The sequence below is a fragment of the Phacochoerus africanus genome, chromosome 4 (genome assembly GCF_016906955.1).
Source record: "Phacochoerus africanus isolate WHEZ1 chromosome 4, ROS_Pafr_v1, whole genome shotgun sequence".
In the NCBI taxonomy this organism is placed as follows: domain Eukaryota; kingdom Metazoa; phylum Chordata; class Mammalia; order Artiodactyla; family Suidae; genus Phacochoerus; species Phacochoerus africanus.
The window spans coordinates 79,012,946-79,030,990 of record NC_062547.1 but is presented as its reverse complement, the minus strand read 5'-3'; the positions used below and the strand labels follow the sequence as shown (position 1 = coordinate 79,030,990).

Below are 18,045 nucleotides of genomic sequence, written 5' to 3'. Positions count from 1 at the left end.
CTTGACAGAAGCTCTCTAGGAATGGTGAAGACATTATGTTGTAAAACTATTACTTTATCTAAAAAAAAATTGTGAGAATAATTACATGCTAGAATAGGCATTTGGGGGTGTATTTAAGCATCCTATAACCTTAACTTTTTTTTCTTGCCCAATAAATCATTTTGAGTAAATCAGCTTTTTCATCCTGGTATCAAATTCCTGGATTTTTGCAGAATGTATTTATTGGGAATCTACATTAAGACTTTATTTTCTGGGAGTTCCATTGTGGCTCAGCTCTAACAAACCCAACTAGTATCCATGAAGACATGGGTTCGATGCCTGGCCTCGCTCAGTGGGTTAAGTAAGGATCCAGTGTTGCCATGAGCTGCAATGTAGGTCGCAGACGCAGCTCAGATCTGGTGTGACTGTGGACTCTGGACAGCAGCTGCAGTTCTGATGCAGCCCCTAGCCTGGGAACCTCCATATGCCACAGGTGCAGCCCTAAGAAAAAAAGGGAAAAAAAAAAAGAGTTTATTTTCTTTTACTTATTTATTTTGAGGGATTGTGTAGCCATAACGATGGAAGATGGAATCTTCATATATGACCTGTGATAAAACATGTGACCGAGATGAGAGAAAGGGCACATAAATTAAGAAATTTGATTTTTCAAAATGCCACATGGTTTTCTGCCTTTCTCTCTGCTATTAGGTATGAGGTTAATTTCCAAAATGGAATAGAATGTGGCGGTGCCTATGTAAAACTACTTTCCAAAACTCCAGAACTCAACCTGGTAGGTACTTCCATTTCTTTATGTGGCCACCCAGAGTTATCTTTTAAGAATCTCAGAGGAAAGGAAAGAAAATTTTCTAAGAATGAAAGTAAAGGCCTTCTCTTATGCTGTTGAAATACTTCGGAGGTTGGGAATACTGACTTTGACATTTCTGTGCTTTTTATTTGAAATGTAAATTTCAAGCAGTGCTGTTTTATCCTTGGTTTCTGTTCTGTGTGTGTGTGTGTGTGTTTTCTTTTTTTTTTTCTTGTTCTGTGTAATTTTTAGTTTCATCAAACTTTGTTTTATGAAAGAAGCAGTTAACTGTCTAGATATATACATTATTGTGTGTTTTTAAGCACTTTCATACATTCTCATGTAAAATTTCTTGTTAATTTCTGGTTATTTCTTTTCACTGGTATCTATACAAACCTCACAAATGAATAAAGTTTTCCTTTAATGCGACACTGTTTGGGAGTTTATAAGACAATATATCACACTTTTGAAAGGTTACTTTTCAACACTTTGAGTTACTTAAACCATTTTTGTTTCTGAAGGATCAGTTCCACGACAAGACCCCTTATACAATTATGTTTGGTCCAGATAAATGTGGAGAAGACTATAAATTGCACTTCATCTTCCGCCACAAAAACCCCAAAACGGGTGTCTATGAAGAAAAGCATGCTAAGAGGCCAGATGCAGATCTGAAGACCTATTTTACTGATAAGAAAACACATCTTTATACATTAAGTAAGAAAAACTTAATTTCTGGGTTTTATGGCATTACACATTTATCACCCATTTAAGTTAAAGGTTGTACACCTGCAGAAGACCTAAGCCTTCAAATAAGAGTCTCTGTTTACTTAATATCTTAGTGGTGAAATGAACTTAATTTCTCTGCACTAAAAGAAACGTCTTTTCATAGGTGGAATTGAGAACTAAGGTTTGAAATAATTTTAAGAATAAGCTCGTATGCCCTATATAAAGAGCTTCTGTGCTTGATTCCCACCCCTCATTTCCTCCCTTTGTTTTCTTCTTGATAAAATCTTAACTAATACTACACAAAGTAGAAATATAAGTATATTTTTTTTTCAAAGTATCTTTTAGTTTGGCTGCTCTAACACCTAGACAACTGAGTAGACACATGGTTTGATAAATAAAAGGTTTGTGTAATGTGAAATTTTGGTAACATAGTGATAATCCAACTCAAAAAATGAAGAAATGGGCCTTTCCCACTGGGGGATGGTCATAATAAATACTTACTTGCCTGTTGACTGGTGTGTAACCATTTGTGTTAGACCAACATTGCATTAGTACCTTTGTTTTTTTGATGCTTTTAATGTTCATACATGGAATCTTTTAGTGTTTTAAAATTCTATCTCATATTTAATTCCTAGAAACTGGAAGAATTAATGTTTATGACTTACAGATAAGGAAAAGAGTGCTAACTTGCCCAACGCTCTAAGACCCGAGGTCTTTACTCCATGCTTTCACTTTATGTAAAGAGAGCTTAGGAACGAAGAGCTAATTAACTTTTTAAAATTGCATTTAATTTGTTTCAGTCTTGAATCCAGATAATAGTTTTGAAATATTAGTGGACCAAGCTGTTGTGAATAGTGGGAATCTGTTAAATGACATGACTCCTCCTGTAAATCCTTCACGTGAAATTGAGGACCCAGAAGACAGGAAGCCTGAAGATTGGGATGAAAGACCAAAAATTCCAGATCCTGATGCTGTCAAACCAGATGACTGGTGAGTCTTTGGGACCTGTCTTTGAGTGCATTGGAGCATTTCATATGTTTCATGTGGCTTGAATAAGCAAATATTGGTTGAGATCTGATAATTTCAATAATCCGTGATGCAGCCTAATGTTAGGAAACATAGAGACTACTGTAGCTGAAAATAGTAGTGACTACCCTAGTGATCACTAGGGCCATCATGATCGCCTGCCTTGCCTCACACCATTTTACAAGCCACCAAATGCTAAAACCAATGATATAGTTTGCCTGGGTAACATGTTGGTTTGTGGCAGAACCTCAAGTCTCTTGGACCAGCCTTTCTAATGCTTCTATGAATTCATATTTAAAGCTGGAGTCCTAAAATTATAAATTTTATTTTATTTATTTATTTTTGGCCACCCTGCAGCATATGGAGTTCCCCAGGCCAGGGATCAGATATGAGCCACATCTGTGGCCCACTCCATAGCTGTGGCAATGCCAGGATTCCTAACCCTTTATGCCAGGCTGGGAATTGAACCTGTGTCCCAGTGCTCCTAAGACGCTGATCCTGTTACATTGCAGTGGGAACTCCATAAAATCTTAAATTTTAATTTGAAGAATTACCTCTTTCCTATTGAAACAATACTCAGGAGATTACTGCTCTCTGTTGGGCGGTGGAATACAAAGCCACAAGGACACCAACTGCCTATGCAACTCCGAGTGGAGTTGTAAGACAGGCAAGTGAAGTTGACGTGTATGTGGTAAGTGGTCTAATAGGTATTATTTGATTACCAGGGCACCAGGTATACCTAACTCTAGCAGTTTCTTGGAGCAGGGCAAATCAAACTGAAACTTGCAAGTGGGGCAAGAATTAACTAACTGCTGCAGATGTGAAATGGTAATCCCTGATTAAAGAATATGTAGAAAAGTAGAGGAACAGGAGTGAGCTGAGCATATATATGAGGGAAATTGAGTATATGTAGCCTTTTATGTAGGGAACACATTGGAGCCTGGTGAGAAAACAAGCAGCTTATACTCTTATGTAGTATAAGAGTTTGAACACAGTGCAGTGACTCTTGGCAATGTCAGAAAGTAAACAAAGAATAATAGTAAGACTGATCTTCCATTTGTAAAAGTATCCTCTTAGGCTTAGCAGTTAAATTCTAGTTGATAGTGCATGGCTATAAAGGGTGAGTTTATTTGTATATTTGGTGAATACCAGGTTTGGACTAAGCCTTATTATTCAGTATTGTGTTCCTTAACTAGCTATTTTATCTTGGGAGTAAGGGGTGAATGTTCAGTTTAAAAGGCCACTGAATGATATACAAGTTTAAGTTTTCATACAGGAAATTTTAAGACAAGCATAGTTCAAAAACAAGCATAATCCTGACCAAGAATTTAAAAAAGAAGCCCATACCCATTAATCAGTTACTCCCTATCTCTGCCTTCCACTAACCCCTGAAAACCACTAATCTGCTTTCTCTCTCTATGGATTTGCCCATTCTGGATATAGAATAATAAAATACGTGGTCTTTTGTGGGCAGTTTCTTGCACTTAGCATAATGTTTTCAAGACTCATCCATATTGAAGCATGTATCAATCCCTTTTATGACTGAGTAGTACTCCATTGTATGGATAATACCACATTTTATTTATCGATTATTTAATCAGTATGTAGGTTTCCCTTTTTTGTATGTGGTTAATGAATAACGCTACGAACATTCATGTATAGATTTTTGGGTGAATGTCCATTTTAATTTCTCTTGGTCGTTATTCCTAGAAGTGGAATTGTTGGGTCATATGGTAACTATGTTTTACTTTTTGAGGAACTGCCAAATTGTTTTCCAAAGTGGCTGCACCACTGTGCTTTCCCACAAGTGGTGTATGAGAGTTTCATTTTCTCCACATTGCCAACATTTTTCTTTTTTTTGGCCGCCCCAAGGCATACGGAGTTCCTGGGCCAGGGATCCCAAGCCATAGTTGTGACCTACACCACAGCTGTGGCACACTCGTGTCCTTAACCTACTGTACCAGGCTGGGGATCAAACATGCCTCCTGGCACTGCAGAGATGCTGATGATACCATTGTGCCACATCGGGAACTCCCAAGAGATTTTTAGATTGCCCTAAGATTCACAAAGTGGGACCACATTGTGATTTACTGGGCAGTGTTGTCAGTTGACCTTTTCTTTTGTGTTTAAGGGATGAAGATGCCCCTGCTAAGATTCCAGATGAAGAAGCCACTAAGCCTATAGGCTGGTTAGATGATGAGCCTGAATATGTACCTGATCCAGATGCAGAGAAGCCAGAGGATTGGTATGAGCTTTAGTTAACTTTTCTTTCTTTCTCTCTCTCTGTCTCTCTCCCCCCCTCCCTTCCTTCCTTCCTTCCTTCCTTCCTAGGGTTGCACCTGCAGCATGTGGAAGTTCCCAGGTTAGGGGTCTAATTGGAGCTGTGTGGCCACAGCAACTCAGCAGCTGACCCACGTCAGTGACCTATGCCACAGCTCACGGCAACACCAGATCCTTACCCCACTGAGCCGGGATCTGAACCTTCGTCCTCATGGATGCTAGTCAGATTTGTTAACCACTGAGCCACTTCGGGAATTCCGAGCTTTAGTTAACTTTTAAACTTACCTACTTTTTTTTTTTTTTGAAGTAAAAGTTGGTACCTAAATACACCCAAGTGTTCAAAATGTAGAGCTCAACAAACTAATTACATTTTCATCTCTCTCCTTTTTTTTTTTTTTTGGCTTTTGTCTTTTTTGTTGTTGTTGCTGCTATTTCTTGGGCTGCTCCCACGGCATATGGAGGTTCCCAGGCTAGGGGTTGAATCGGAGCTGTAGCCACCTGCCTACGCCAGAGCCACAGCAACGCGGGATCCGAGCCGCGTCTGCAACCTACACCACAGCTCACGGCAACGCCGGATCGTTAACCCACTGAGCAAGGGCAGGAACCGAACCCGCAACCTCATGGTTCCTAGTCGGATTCGTTAACCACTGCGCCACGACGGGAACTCCCCACAGCTCTCTTTTTTTAATGCACCTGTCATGAAATACCCTTGTTGCTGGAAATGTGAAAACAAGATGATGCTCTGTAGTACAACACTTAGAAATTATCATGCAGGATTTCAGGGAAGCCTTGGGATAGCTTTTCATAGTCCTGCATCACAGCATCCACTTGGAGTTTGTTTATATCTCCACAGGGATGAAGATATGGATGGAGAGTGGGAGGCTCCTCAGATTGCCAACCCCAAGTGTGAGTCGGCCCCTGGGTGTGGTGTCTGGCAGCGACCTATGATTGACAACCCTAATTATAAGGGCAAATGGAAACCTCCCATGATTGACAATCCTAACTACCAGGTTTGTACCTCTTAATGGTTGAGTTGCTTCATTGATCTCTGTGTTCAGATAGAAGCTTTGTCTGTAGTGAGGCTGCCAGTTTGATCACTATATTCAAACTGTTGTATTAAAAACAAAGTAAACTTCAAAACTGAGAGGGAACTAATGTGTTAATTATTAAAAAGATAAACCTGGAAGCTGGAAGGAAGAGCATTCCTAATTGCTTTTTATGTTTAGAAACAAAAAGAAACAAAAAATGGGAAACTTGTGATTTGGTTACCCTGCTCCTGTGTGGCAGGGGTGCGGTAGCCACAGAATTCAAATTGTGATGGGGTGGGTAGAGGACTGTGATGGGAGTTGGCTTCCTGACCACAAGTCAGCTTATTACTTGACCTCAGTATTTTCCACTGTAAAAAGACTGTGAGACTCAAATGAGATGATAAGAATAAAGGTGGTGATATTATAAAGCTTCGAGTTTACTATAGACATAACCACTCAGACCCTGGTCTCACTTCTGTTTCTAGTCAGGTTATTTAAAATCATTAATTTCTACTTTGTTACATTTTCAAATGTGCGGTGTAGGTCTGCATCTCTCTGTATAAACTGTATATTTTTCTGTTTTTAAATGTATTTTTAATTGAGCCATTAATGAGAAATTAAAAATTGCCTTTTAGCTGCTTTATCTATGGCCATTTTGGTGAATTGCCATTTTTGCTTTTAGTCCTTACTTAAGTGATTTTTCTTCTGAATGTATGTGGTAACTATTTCTTTAGGAAGTTAGCTGAAGTGAAATAATCTGGTTGAAGATGGTGTACCTTTTAAATCATCCCTGAAGAAGTCTGTACTGACTCCCTGCTAGCAGTTGATAAGAGTAGAGGCTTTTGGGAGTTCCCTTTTGTGGCACAGCAGAAATGAATCTGACCGGGAAACATGAGGTTGCAGGTTCGATCCCTGGCCTCACTCAGTGGGTTAAGGATCTGGTGTTGCTGTGAGCTGTGGTATAGGTTGTAGGTACAGCTTGGATCTGGCGTGGCTGTGGCTGTGGCGTAGGACGGCAGCTACAGCTCCGATTAGACCTCTAGCCTGGGAATCTCAATATGCCACAGGTGTGTCCCTAAAAAGACAAAAAAAAAAGAATACAGGCTGTTGGAATGTGCCAGGCAGAGGAAGCTTGTTGGTTTGAATCACAATCATGGGTGATAATTAGAAATTAAAAGGGGTTGGAGTCTAGACCTGAATTTATGTTGATCATTATCTTTTCTCTAGGGAATTTGGAAACCCCGGAAAATACCAAATCCAGATTTCTTTGAAGATTTGGAACCTTTCAAAATGACTCCTTTTAGTGCTATTGGTTTAGAACTGTGGTCTATGACCTCGGACATTTTTTTTGACAATTTCATCATTTGTGGTGATCGAAGAGTGGTTGATGATTGGGCCAATGATGGATGGGGTCTGAAGAAGGCTGCCGATGGGGCTGCTGAGGTTTGTGCTTTCTTGTTTCTTGTACATTTATATCTTTTATTACAGGTAACTAACTGCTGCTGTTGCGAAAAGCCGTCTTCTAAAATTTGTCTTTTCTCTTATTTGGGAATATTGGCATAGAAAGTGTGTGACCTCTGTGTGCTCAAGACAAAATAACTGGGTGTTTGGATATGGTTTCATTAGGCGAATGTAATGGCTTTAGAGTCCATATTTGTGTTACTTACAGTGTATTTTTTTAAAAATAGTGTTAAGACATATATATAACAATATTTGCCATTTAGGGTATATTTTGAGGCATTTTTAACTATTGAATCTTGGAGTTCCCATTGTGGCTCAGCAGTAATGAACCCGACTAGTGTCCGTGAGGATGTGGGTTTGATCCCTGGCCTTTCTTAGTGGGTTAAGAATCTAGCATTGCCATGAGCTGCAGTATAGATTGTAGCTCAGATCCTGTGTGGCTGTGGTGTAGGCTGGCAGCTATAGCTCTGATTGTACCCCTAGCCTGGGAACCTCCATATGCCGCAGGTAAATACTGAATCTTGATTTACCCATAAATGGAGTTTTTAAGGAATTTGTCATATGGCCAAGCTGGGAATTGGAGAGATAGAGACATTGAGATCAAGAAATTCTTGATTCGTCGGAGTTCCCATCGTGGCGCAGTGGTTAACGAATCCGACTAGGAACCATGAGTTTGCGAGTTCCATCCCTGGCCTTGCTCAGTGGGTTAAGGATCTGGCGTTGCTGTGAGCTGTGGTGTAGGTCGCAGACTCGGCTCGGATCCTGCGCTGCTGTGGCTCTGGCATAGGCTGGGAACCTCCATATGCCACGGGAGCCATCCTAGAAAAGGCAAAAAGACAAAAAAAGAAAAAAAAGAAAAGAAATTCTTTGTTCGTTGATCCCTGAGGTTAAGGGAACCTTTGCAGGTGATTAAGAAGCCAGCTTTCACACCTAGGAAAGGAAAGTTACCTTGATGATAAGGAGAGCAGGAAAATTAAGGCTTTTCTCTTCTTTGCTTTTTCATCTGTATAAACAGCTAGGCTTGAATGAATCCTTTGAAACAGCACGTGCCTGAGTAGTGCCTTGCAGTAATTGAACAGTGGAACAGTACAGCCACAGCCTGTGTTTGGTGTCAAAGGTCAGAAGGTGAAATCAGTCCTGTCTTGTTTTTCAGCCAGGTGTGGTGGGGCAGATGATTGAGGCAGCCGAGGAGCGCCCATGGCTCTGGGTGGTTTATATTTTGACTGTGGCATTGCCTGTGTTTCTTGTCATCCTCTTCTGCTGTTCTGGAAAGGTATGAGTTGTTGGTTTGTTTTGTTTTTTATTTTGATTCACTTTTAGTCACTCTTATAAATTGCCTGAAATTTTCTTTGTAGCAGCATGGTAGTGACTGGGCCACATATTGTGTTGACTTCTGAAACCTGTTCACTACTCTTAGTGTCTATTTAATGTTCCCAGGTAGGAATAGGATTTTTTAGCTCCTAGTAGAAGCCCCTAGTAGTTTCTAGTAGTATTAGTCCACTGTGTTACTCTACTTTATATTTGGCAGCAGCTTTCTAAAAGAAAAGAAACCAACTTAGATATAAAACCTAGCCATCTGGGCACAGACTAGCTTTTCCTTCTGTCATAGCTATTTCTATTCATGTACTTTATATTTCAGTCTTTGATTCCTCATTATCCATTCCTTCCTCAGTATCCCTACCTTTCCTCCTGGAAAAACACATGTTAGGGGTATTCCACAGCCTTATTGTAGGTTTTTCTTGTTTAGCCTTTGATATTTAAAAATTTAGGGAGTTCCCATCGTGGCGCAGTGGTTAACGAATCCGACTAGGAACCATGAGGTTGCGGGTTCGGTCCCTGCCCTTGCTCAGTGGGTTAACGATCCGGCGTTGCCGAGAGCTGTGGTGTAGGTTGCAGACGCGGCTCGGATCCCTTGTTGCTGTGGCTCTGGCGTAAGCCAGTGGCTACAGCTCCGATTCGACCCCTACCCTGGGAACCCCCATATGCCGCGGGAGCGGCCCAAGAAATAGCAAAAAGACCAAAAAAAAAAAAAATTAAAAAACAGGAGTTTCCACAGTGGCGCAGTGGGATTGGCAGGCTTTCTGCAGTACTGGGAGGCAGGTTTGATCTCCAACCCAGCACAATGGGTTAAGGATCCAGCATTGCTGTGGCTCGAATCTGATCCCTGGCCCAGGAACTCCATATGCTACAGTGTGGCCTAAAAAGAAAAAAAAAATTACAAAATAAAAAACAAAATTTTGTGTAGGCCCTCTACTTCTACTAAATGAGAATTATGCTTTACCTTGCATTCAAGATGTTTTGTAACCTGATCCCCAATCTTCATTTCCAACCTTATCCCCCACCATTATTCTGCATATCTGTGCCTCAGTCACCTTGATTAATAATGAGACCTGCACATTACTCTCTGAACCCTTTGCTCATACTGTTTCTTCTACCTTGAACCACACACATGCTCACTGAGAGGAAGCTGTGAGGCAGGAATTCAGTCTTAATTCATTTCTGTGTATCTACCCCAGCATATATGCTGGATACAGAACTTTGCTCATAAGCATTCAATAATTATGTGGTAATGTAATCTATAAAATGTGAACAAAACTGTAGTGCTTTGGGGGCATATTTCAGAAACAGGTCAGTCCTGTGGAGTATAAGAAGACTGATGCTCCTCAACCAGATGTGAAGGAGGAAGAAGAAGAAAAGGAAGAAGAAAAGGAAAAGGGAGATGAGGAGGAGGAAGGTGAAGAGAAACTTGGTAAGAAGTAGACCCCAAGATGTTTCAAAGCCGTTTAAGCCAATTACTGGCAAGGTTATTTTAGACTCTAGAGGTATGTTCTAATGCTAATTTTGGGCTACTAAAAACAAGTGTAAGGTTTTGCTCATTTGTTTTACTTTGACTTATGTCTTAGAAGAGAAGCAAAAAAGTGATGCTGAAGAAGATGGTGGCACTGTCAGTCAGGAGGAGGAAGATAGGAAACCGAAAGCAGAGGTAATACGGGGGGAGAGTATATTTTGTATTTCAAGCAACTCGAGTGAAGCTACATTTAAGTAGAGAGTATTTTCATAGGGTAATTTTTAGTGGCTGTGGCAATAAAAATTCTGTTACAGCCAATTTTGTAAAAGTGGAATTCTTAGCAACACAAGTCAGCATTTTATAATTTCTAATTACATCTTAATCTCAGAAGTATTTTATGTGTTGAAAATGGTTTTCTGGAATAAGCAGAAGGTTGTGGGGAAAGACTGATAAAATGCTTTCTGCGATGACAACTTCAGGTCATTTTATAATTCTGTCTCATCATCTCTCTCTCCTCATTGTGCTCTTAAAAAATATTTCTTGGACAGGAGTTATTAGCTGAAGTGAAATAATCTGGTTGAAGATGGTATACCTTTTAAATCATCCCTGAAGAAGTCTGTACTGACTCCCTGCTAGCAGTTGATAAGAGTAGAGGCTTTTGGGAGTTCCCTTTGTGGCACAGCAGAAACGAATCTTACTAGGAACCATGAGGTTGCGGGTTCAATCCCTGGCCTCACTCAGTGGGTTAAGGATCTGGCATTGCTGTGAGCTGTGCTATAGGTCACAGACGCAACTCGGATCTGTCATTGCTGTGGCTCTGGCATAGGCCTGAAGCAACAGCTCCGATTAGACCTCTAGCCTGGGAACCTCCATATGCTGTGGCCCTAAAAAGACAAAAAAGACCAAAATAACAATATTTCTTGGACAAATCACTGCATTTTATTTTATTTTATTTTTTTGTCCTTTTAAGGCCAAACCCACGGCATATGGAGGTTCCCAGGCTAGGAGTTGAATCAGAGCTACAGTTGCTGGCCCTCACCACAGCCACAGCAACATGGGATCCGAGCCACATCTGCGACCTACACCACAGCTCATGGCAACACCAGATCCTTAACCCGCTGAGCAAGGCCAGGGATCAAAACCAAGTCGTCATGGATACTAGTCGAGTTTTTAACTGCTGAGCCCTGACAGGAACTCCAGTCATTGTCCTTGCTGATGGATTCATTTGTTCATTCATTCCACAAATACTTGTAGAGTACCATTATGTGCCAGGCATTGTTAGTGAATAAGACAAAGATAACCCTGCCTTGGGGAGTCTGTATTCTAGTGAAAGGAAGCAGACCATATGTGGTAGACATTATAAAGAAGTAAATGAACAGTATATTAAAGAGCAATGGGGAGTTCCCCTCATGATGCAGTGGAAACGAATCCAGCTAGAAACCATGAGGTTGCAGGTTCGATCCCTGCCTTCGGCAGCAACAGCTCTGATTAGACCCCTAGCCTGAGAACCTCCATATGCTGCAGGTGCAGCCCTAAAAGGACAAAAGACAAAAAAAAAAAAAAAAAAAAACAATGGGCTATGAAGAAAGTAGGACAGGGAAAGATATGAAAGTGCTAGAGGTGGTGGGATGGGTTGCTAGGTAGCCCTCAGTGGAGAGGTGAGCAGAGACTTGAGAGAGATTAAGGATTTTGCCATGGAGCTGTCCATGGGAAGAGCATTTCTGGGAGAACAGCCAGTACAGGGGCCTGAGGTAGTAGTCTAAAAGGCCAGTATGGCCTGCAGATTGAAAGGGTGGGGAAAAGGCACATGGACATGGGCAAGGCTGCAGATTAGGTGGGGCCTCTGAGGCTGTTGTATGGGCTGCTTCTCCTAGTGAAATGGGCAGCCATTGTAGACTTTGGAGCAAAGTTGTGACTGGATCTCATTACTCTAGCTGCTATGTTTTCTACAGAGCAGGGAGCATCAAGGAGCCTGATTAGGAAGCTGTTATAATCCAGGAAGGGTATGGTGGCTCTGAGCAGGGCAATAGGAGAGAAGGATGTGAGCTTATCTGAGTTTTCTCGTGGATTGAATATGAGGTATAAGGGGAATAAAACAGTCCACACCTTTCTTAGCAGGGTCCCCTCTCCCCCCCCCCCCTTTTTTTTTTTTTTTTTGCTTTTTAGGGCCCCACCCATGGCATATGGAAATTTCCCAGGCCAGGGATCGAATCAGAGGCCTACACCACAGCCATAGCAACTCGGAATCTGAGCCGTGTCTGCAACCTGCACCACAGCTCACAGCAGTGCCAGATCCCTGACCCACTGAGTGATGCCGGGGATCAAACCCTCATCCTTGTGGATACTAGTTGTTGGATTCGTTTCTGCTGCACCACAATGGGAACTCCCCAGGGTCCTTTTTCCAAGTGCTTCTCTGTTTCCTTCTGATCCTTTCTGGAAACTCTGGAAACTCCACCCATTTTCCGTTTCTGGCTACCAGAGCTCCCCTCCTATTGATAAAGGTCAGTGCTGTTTATATTTTCAATGGATATATTCTGACTCAACCAGAATGCAGTTCTTTCAGGTAGAGACTGGTCTCACATACATTTCTATATTCTCCAAACTTCCTTGCAAATACGAAGTCACTGTGTAGAGTAGTAGAAAGAGTGGTCTTGAGTATTGTATGGGACCTCATGAATCTTGAAGTCTTCATGAATCTTTGCTTTCTTAGTCTCAAAATGATGGGGCTGATGTGTCCACAGACCAGTAGATTATTTAGAATTGAGCAAGATTACATGGAAAGGCTTGGTGTCCAGTTGTTTTTATTTTTATTTATTTGTTTATTGTCTTTTTTTGCCAATTTTTTGGGTCACTTTCATGCCATATGGAGGTTCCCAGGCTAGGGATCCAATCGGAGCCATAGCCGCCGGCCTACGCCAGAGCCACAGCAGTGCAGGATCCAAGCCACATCTGCAACCTATACCACAGCTCACGGCAACGCTGGATCCCTGACCCACTGAGCAAGGCCAGGGATCAAACCCTCAACCTCATGGTTCCTACTTGGATTCATCAACTACTGAACCACAACGGGAACTCCCCCCAGTCGTTTTTAAAGAAAATGTTTATGGGTTAGATTTAGAAAAGTGTTAATGGAAAACAGAGACTAACTTAGAACACACACAACTCCATCACCTCTGCAACAATCATGTTTTGGTGTGTTTTCTTCTAATTATTTTTCTTTTCTTGAAAGATGGGTTAAGCAGGTTATACTCAGCTTGGCTGATCTTGAAAACTTGGTGAATTTTTACTCTTTAAAAAATTACTATGGAATTCCCCGGTGGCTCAGCGGATTAAGGGTCTGGCATTGTCACTGCTGTAGCACAGGTTTGATCCCTGGCCTAGGAACTTCTGCATGCCATGGGTGAGGCCAAAAAAAGTTTTTTTAACTTCTAATTACAGTGAATTTCTTTTTTTCTCAACCAACAGGAGGATGAAATCTTGAACAGATCACCAAGAAACAGAAAGCCACGAAGAGAGTGAAACAATCTTAAGAACTTGATCTGTTATTTCCTCTCCCTCCCCTCCCCCTGCAAGTGTGGGTCCTAGGAGAGGACCTGACACACCTTAGGTTGAAACTCAGAAAACCTCCAGACGTCACCATCAACAGGTTCCAGTTGAACACTAGCCCGTGTAATTTTAAACACCTAGCAGTACATAATTGCAGTTGTGACATAAAGGACCCTGTTTCTGTAGAAAGAGCATTTAACATAATGGTTGTGAAATGTAACTTGAGGCAACTAACTTGTACTTTTTTTTTTTTAAAACATCTTTGTTTTTTTAAATAGAGTGATAGAACTTTGCCAGTCTTTAAAAATGTTGGCTTAATTTAATATATTAATATGTCCATGCAGAAATAACACCAACCTTTAAAAATGCTAGGGAGATGAATTTGAAGTTTTTATAACTGATTTTGTTTTTTAAGTGTGGTATTATAAAACATGCAAGTGTCTCTGTCCCTTGAAGTTGATAATCATGTTTAAAGTTCAGTCATTTGTGGTTATGATCTTGTTTTGCTTGCTTCCATTATTCAATTCCTCCTAAGGAAATTGAGGAGAGGGATTGGATGGAAGCCCAAATTTATATAAAGGTTCTGTTTAAGTTGTATTAAAAATAGACATACAAAAAGAAAAAACTTTTCACTTGATGTTGGTTATACCATAAAAAGTGTGTGTTCTTTTGCCCTTGGAACAACTCAGTTCCCAGACATCTTTGCAGTTAGCGGAGGAGGTGGCATAATGTGGCACTCAGGCATTCATACTTCATATACTGAGTGTCTGCGTTCCAGCCTTCTCGAGCAGGTGGCTTTTTCAGGAACGCTCCCAGGGCATGTGAGCTCCAGAGTAGATGCAGATGTTTTCATCACATCTTCCACTGTGTTGACACTGTTTTACCTTCCTAGTTTCCCCAAATTCCCAGTTTTCTCCTCTGCTATGCATTGTCTTCACTGTGCAGCTTGCAGTCTGTTGCTGAAAAATGATTATAAGCTCTGCATAGTGTTAAGCTTTATTGTAATTAAGTGTATGTTTCTTCTTCCTTTGTTAAGCAGACCCACACCTTTCCAGGGTCAAAAAGTACAGGATAGAATACCATCTTCCATTTTTACCATTTTTTTCACTCTGTGTAAAGACTTTAGAAGTCTAATCCAGAGGTGAACCAATTCAGAATTGACTAATTGAACACAGGCTAAAAGTATTTATGGGAGGAGTGACTTATAGCATGAGTTTTCCGATTTTTGTAGCTGCTGATAAACCTTTTAAATCTTTATTTGCAGTTTGTGTAACAGTTGTGTCTTCAATTACAAGATAAAGCAGTCAGTCCTATTCCAAAAAAAAAATTTTTTTTTTCCAGAGTATGTGGCTTGTAGAATTTTTAAGAAATGATCTTAAGTTTGTTTTTTCATGTGGAATGCAGATGGGTGCTATCATAGCCTCTCTCCCATCACGATAGTGTAATAATATCATTATTACACCACACTGAAATGTATTCAGAATTAGATTTTTTTTTAGCTTTATTCTTCAGAGGTGTTTCAAATGTACCGAAGATACTGTTCCTTGCACTGAATATATAAACACTCCAGAGTGTTTATATTGGGGAAATATTGGGGAGGAAGTATATTCGTAAAAGATGAAGGCTGTATCTGTTTATTTTGTTTATCTTCAATTTTTTACTGGTTCACTTAAATTCTTACGAGGGTGGGATGCATTTTTCTTGCTGTTCAGTGCTTTATCCTTTTCATCTGTTGTTCTGTGGTCACAGTGACCTTAGCTATGTAGCAGACTTTCCCAAATGTATTGAGTGCAAATAAACAGTTTCTTAGCAAGACCTGAAAATATGTCTGCAGGTTTCTCCTTGAAGCAAGTGTGTGGGATCATTGCATTTCTAGAAGCCTTCTTCACTCTCCATTGATATTATATTTCATGCCTTCCTTAAAGTTTCTTCTGCTGAGCTATCAAATAATAAGTATAAATCAATAGAGTGTTCATTTGCCTTTCAGGGTAATTTAGCAACACTTGTTCGGAAAAAAAAGAAAACCAAAACAAAGTCTTTTCTTGATTCTCTTTTTCACTCTTTGTAGAAGGTGCAGCCTCCTGACACATTAAAGAATGACCAGCAGCCATGAACGGCCCTTTAAAAGGCACTTACGTTATGATTTTATATGCTGGTTGTTTATAGCATTGTTGTAAAATGCCCAGCCCAACAGATATGTTCCTCAATTTCTCTTATCCATAAAATAATCTCCATTTTTCTCAAATTGTCACGTTACTAAATGGTATTACATTAAAGTCCTGTGTTAAAGCATCTGCTTTTGACTCAACTTCTTCATAGTAATCTTCAGTTTGTGTGTTTTACTGTTTCAATAGTGGGTTAATTTTCCTTTAATTGGCCACTTCACAAGCGTTTACTAATGTGCAGGAACTATTATGGACCATGAAATAATTCATCTCATCATGTGGATTTGATCCAGTCTAACTGAAAGTAGCCTTTGCTTCCTTTTTCTGCTGGGTTGGGGGTTCAGCAGTTTCAGTTGTATAGCAGCTCATAAAGGGAGGGATCATTTGTACATAATAGTCTTGGAGATTGATGAGAACCATTGATTGAACTTTTTAATTTTTTTTATTAGAAAATAAATCTTTGTTCAGAATCGGACTCTTTCAGGATTTCCCACTGTGGCTCAGCAGTAATGAATCTGACTAGTATCCTTGAGAACCATGCAGGTTCTATTCCTGGCCTCGCTCAGTGGGTTAAAGGCTCCTGCGTTGCCATGAGCTGTGGTGTGGCATTGCTGTGACGGTGGCATAGGCTGGCAGCTGCAGCTCTGATTCGACCCCTAGCCTGGGGGTATTCAACTCCATAAGGCAAAATATATATATATAGAGAGAGAGAGAGAATTGGATTCTTTCAAATATTCCTACATATTTCAGTTTGTTTTTTTAATGGTCGCACCGAGGATAGATGGACCTTCCTGGACCAGGGGCTGAATCTTAAGTCATAGCCACAGCTGCAGCAGCACCAGAGCCTTTAACCCCCTGCTGGGTCAGGGATTGAACCCTCGCCTCCTCATCAACCCAAGCTGCTGCAGTCAGATTCTAGACCCACTGCACCACAGTGAAACTCCTTCAGTGATATTTTTGAAAGACCACAACTATTTTTATGCAATATTAGGCTTTTGAAGTGCTTACTAAAGTACTGGAAATGTAATGCTCCTAGTTACTATTATCTTTGCTATTAGAAAAGAAATTAATTCCAGTGTAGAATTTGTTTGAAGAATGTTAAGAGCAGGACCATGTTATGGCATTCATGAGCCCTAGGCAATTTTGCCTTTCTGGGCCACTTAAATTTTTTTCTGCGTTTGTATAAAAACAAATACTATTTGAATGAGGACTCAATTTTTTCTTCTGATTTTAAAATAAAACGTTTTCACTGGCCTAGTAAAAAGTGTAACATGTTTGAGCTATTATTGACGTTTCTCATTATTTTGGCACCTCCTATTTAACTTTTTAGCAATCAGGGTGCCAATACCTGTTTCTAGTTAACTTGGCCCAACACCACAGACTATCTGTTTCATTGCTCCTGTTTTTTCCCTACAGTCTTCCATTCTCTTTAAGTACTGGTTATAATACTAGAGTGCAGTTGTCTTTAGTTGGATTTTGTTGAGTGACTCTTTTACCTAACAATCTTTAAAACTTTTTAAAATCTTTAAAATATATTTTTTAAACAGTTTGCAGGCTAGGCTCCCTGATTGGGTGGGTGTGTGTGTGTTTACTTAAGGATCATCCTTTGCACTTCTATTCTCCCACCACCACCACCACCCCGCACAGAAAGAGCTAGACTCTTCTCTCTTCGTATCTACTAGGGATTTTTTTTTTTAAAGTGGTAGTTGAACTTTTGAAATCTGTTAAGACATATAAAGGGAGATGATAGTCTCGATGATTCAGAATAGTGCAAGAGGAAACCTCTTCAGCTCACTCGTGTACGATTCTGACCAATTGTGAGGCTGAATATAATGAGTGAGGGAAGAAAATCAGCTGGAAAAAGCATGGCGTACTTGAGAGCTCATCAAAGCCGAATTTAAAGAGGCTGAAGGAGTGCCAGGCGGGCGTCTGGGTTTAGCCAGTTAGGCCTGCCCCTCCTTCCTCTGCGGACCCGGAAGGGCCTCCCCGCATGAGGCGGTGTTAGGGCCGGCTCCGGGCGGTCTCAGTTGGCTGGAAGCCCAGGCCTGAAGCCCGCCCAGCTGCTACCCTCTGCCTCTCACTAGAGAGTTCCTTTTAAACTCCGCACGGGAGCCCTAGCGTGCCTCTTGCGTGCTCGCGCCCGCCCCTCGGGCCGCCCACTCTTTCTTCTCTGATTGGCTGCAATCTCTGTTCATCAGCCGTGACGCCGGGGTAGCTTGCCGGGGCCCTGCCCTCTTCCGA

The 18,045-nt window shown here is 40.9% G+C and overlaps 1 protein-coding gene across 1 annotated transcript in view; it reads left to right on the top strand.

Moving 5' to 3' along the window:
• Window positions 1–15,931, top strand: part of CANX (calnexin) — a 37,227-nt gene extending 21,296 nt beyond the window's left edge. Inside the window, exons 6-15 of the mRNA XM_047777880.1 lie at window positions 688–769; window positions 1,306–1,498; window positions 2,311–2,500; window positions 4,668–4,781; window positions 5,670–5,826; window positions 7,072–7,287; window positions 8,459–8,578; window positions 9,928–10,054; window positions 10,209–10,288; window positions 13,559–15,931. Of these exons, the coding sequence (XP_047633836.1) occupies window positions 688–769; window positions 1,306–1,498; window positions 2,311–2,500; window positions 4,668–4,781; window positions 5,670–5,826; window positions 7,072–7,287; window positions 8,459–8,578; window positions 9,928–10,054; window positions 10,209–10,288; window positions 13,559–13,612 (1,333 nt within the window). The 3' untranslated portion in view covers window positions 13,613–15,931. The remainder of the gene's footprint in view (window positions 1–687; window positions 770–1,305; window positions 1,499–2,310; window positions 2,501–4,667; window positions 4,782–5,669; window positions 5,827–7,071; window positions 7,288–8,458; window positions 8,579–9,927; window positions 10,055–10,208; window positions 10,289–13,558) is intronic.
• The last annotated feature ends 2,114 nt before the right edge of the window (window positions 15,932–18,045 follow it).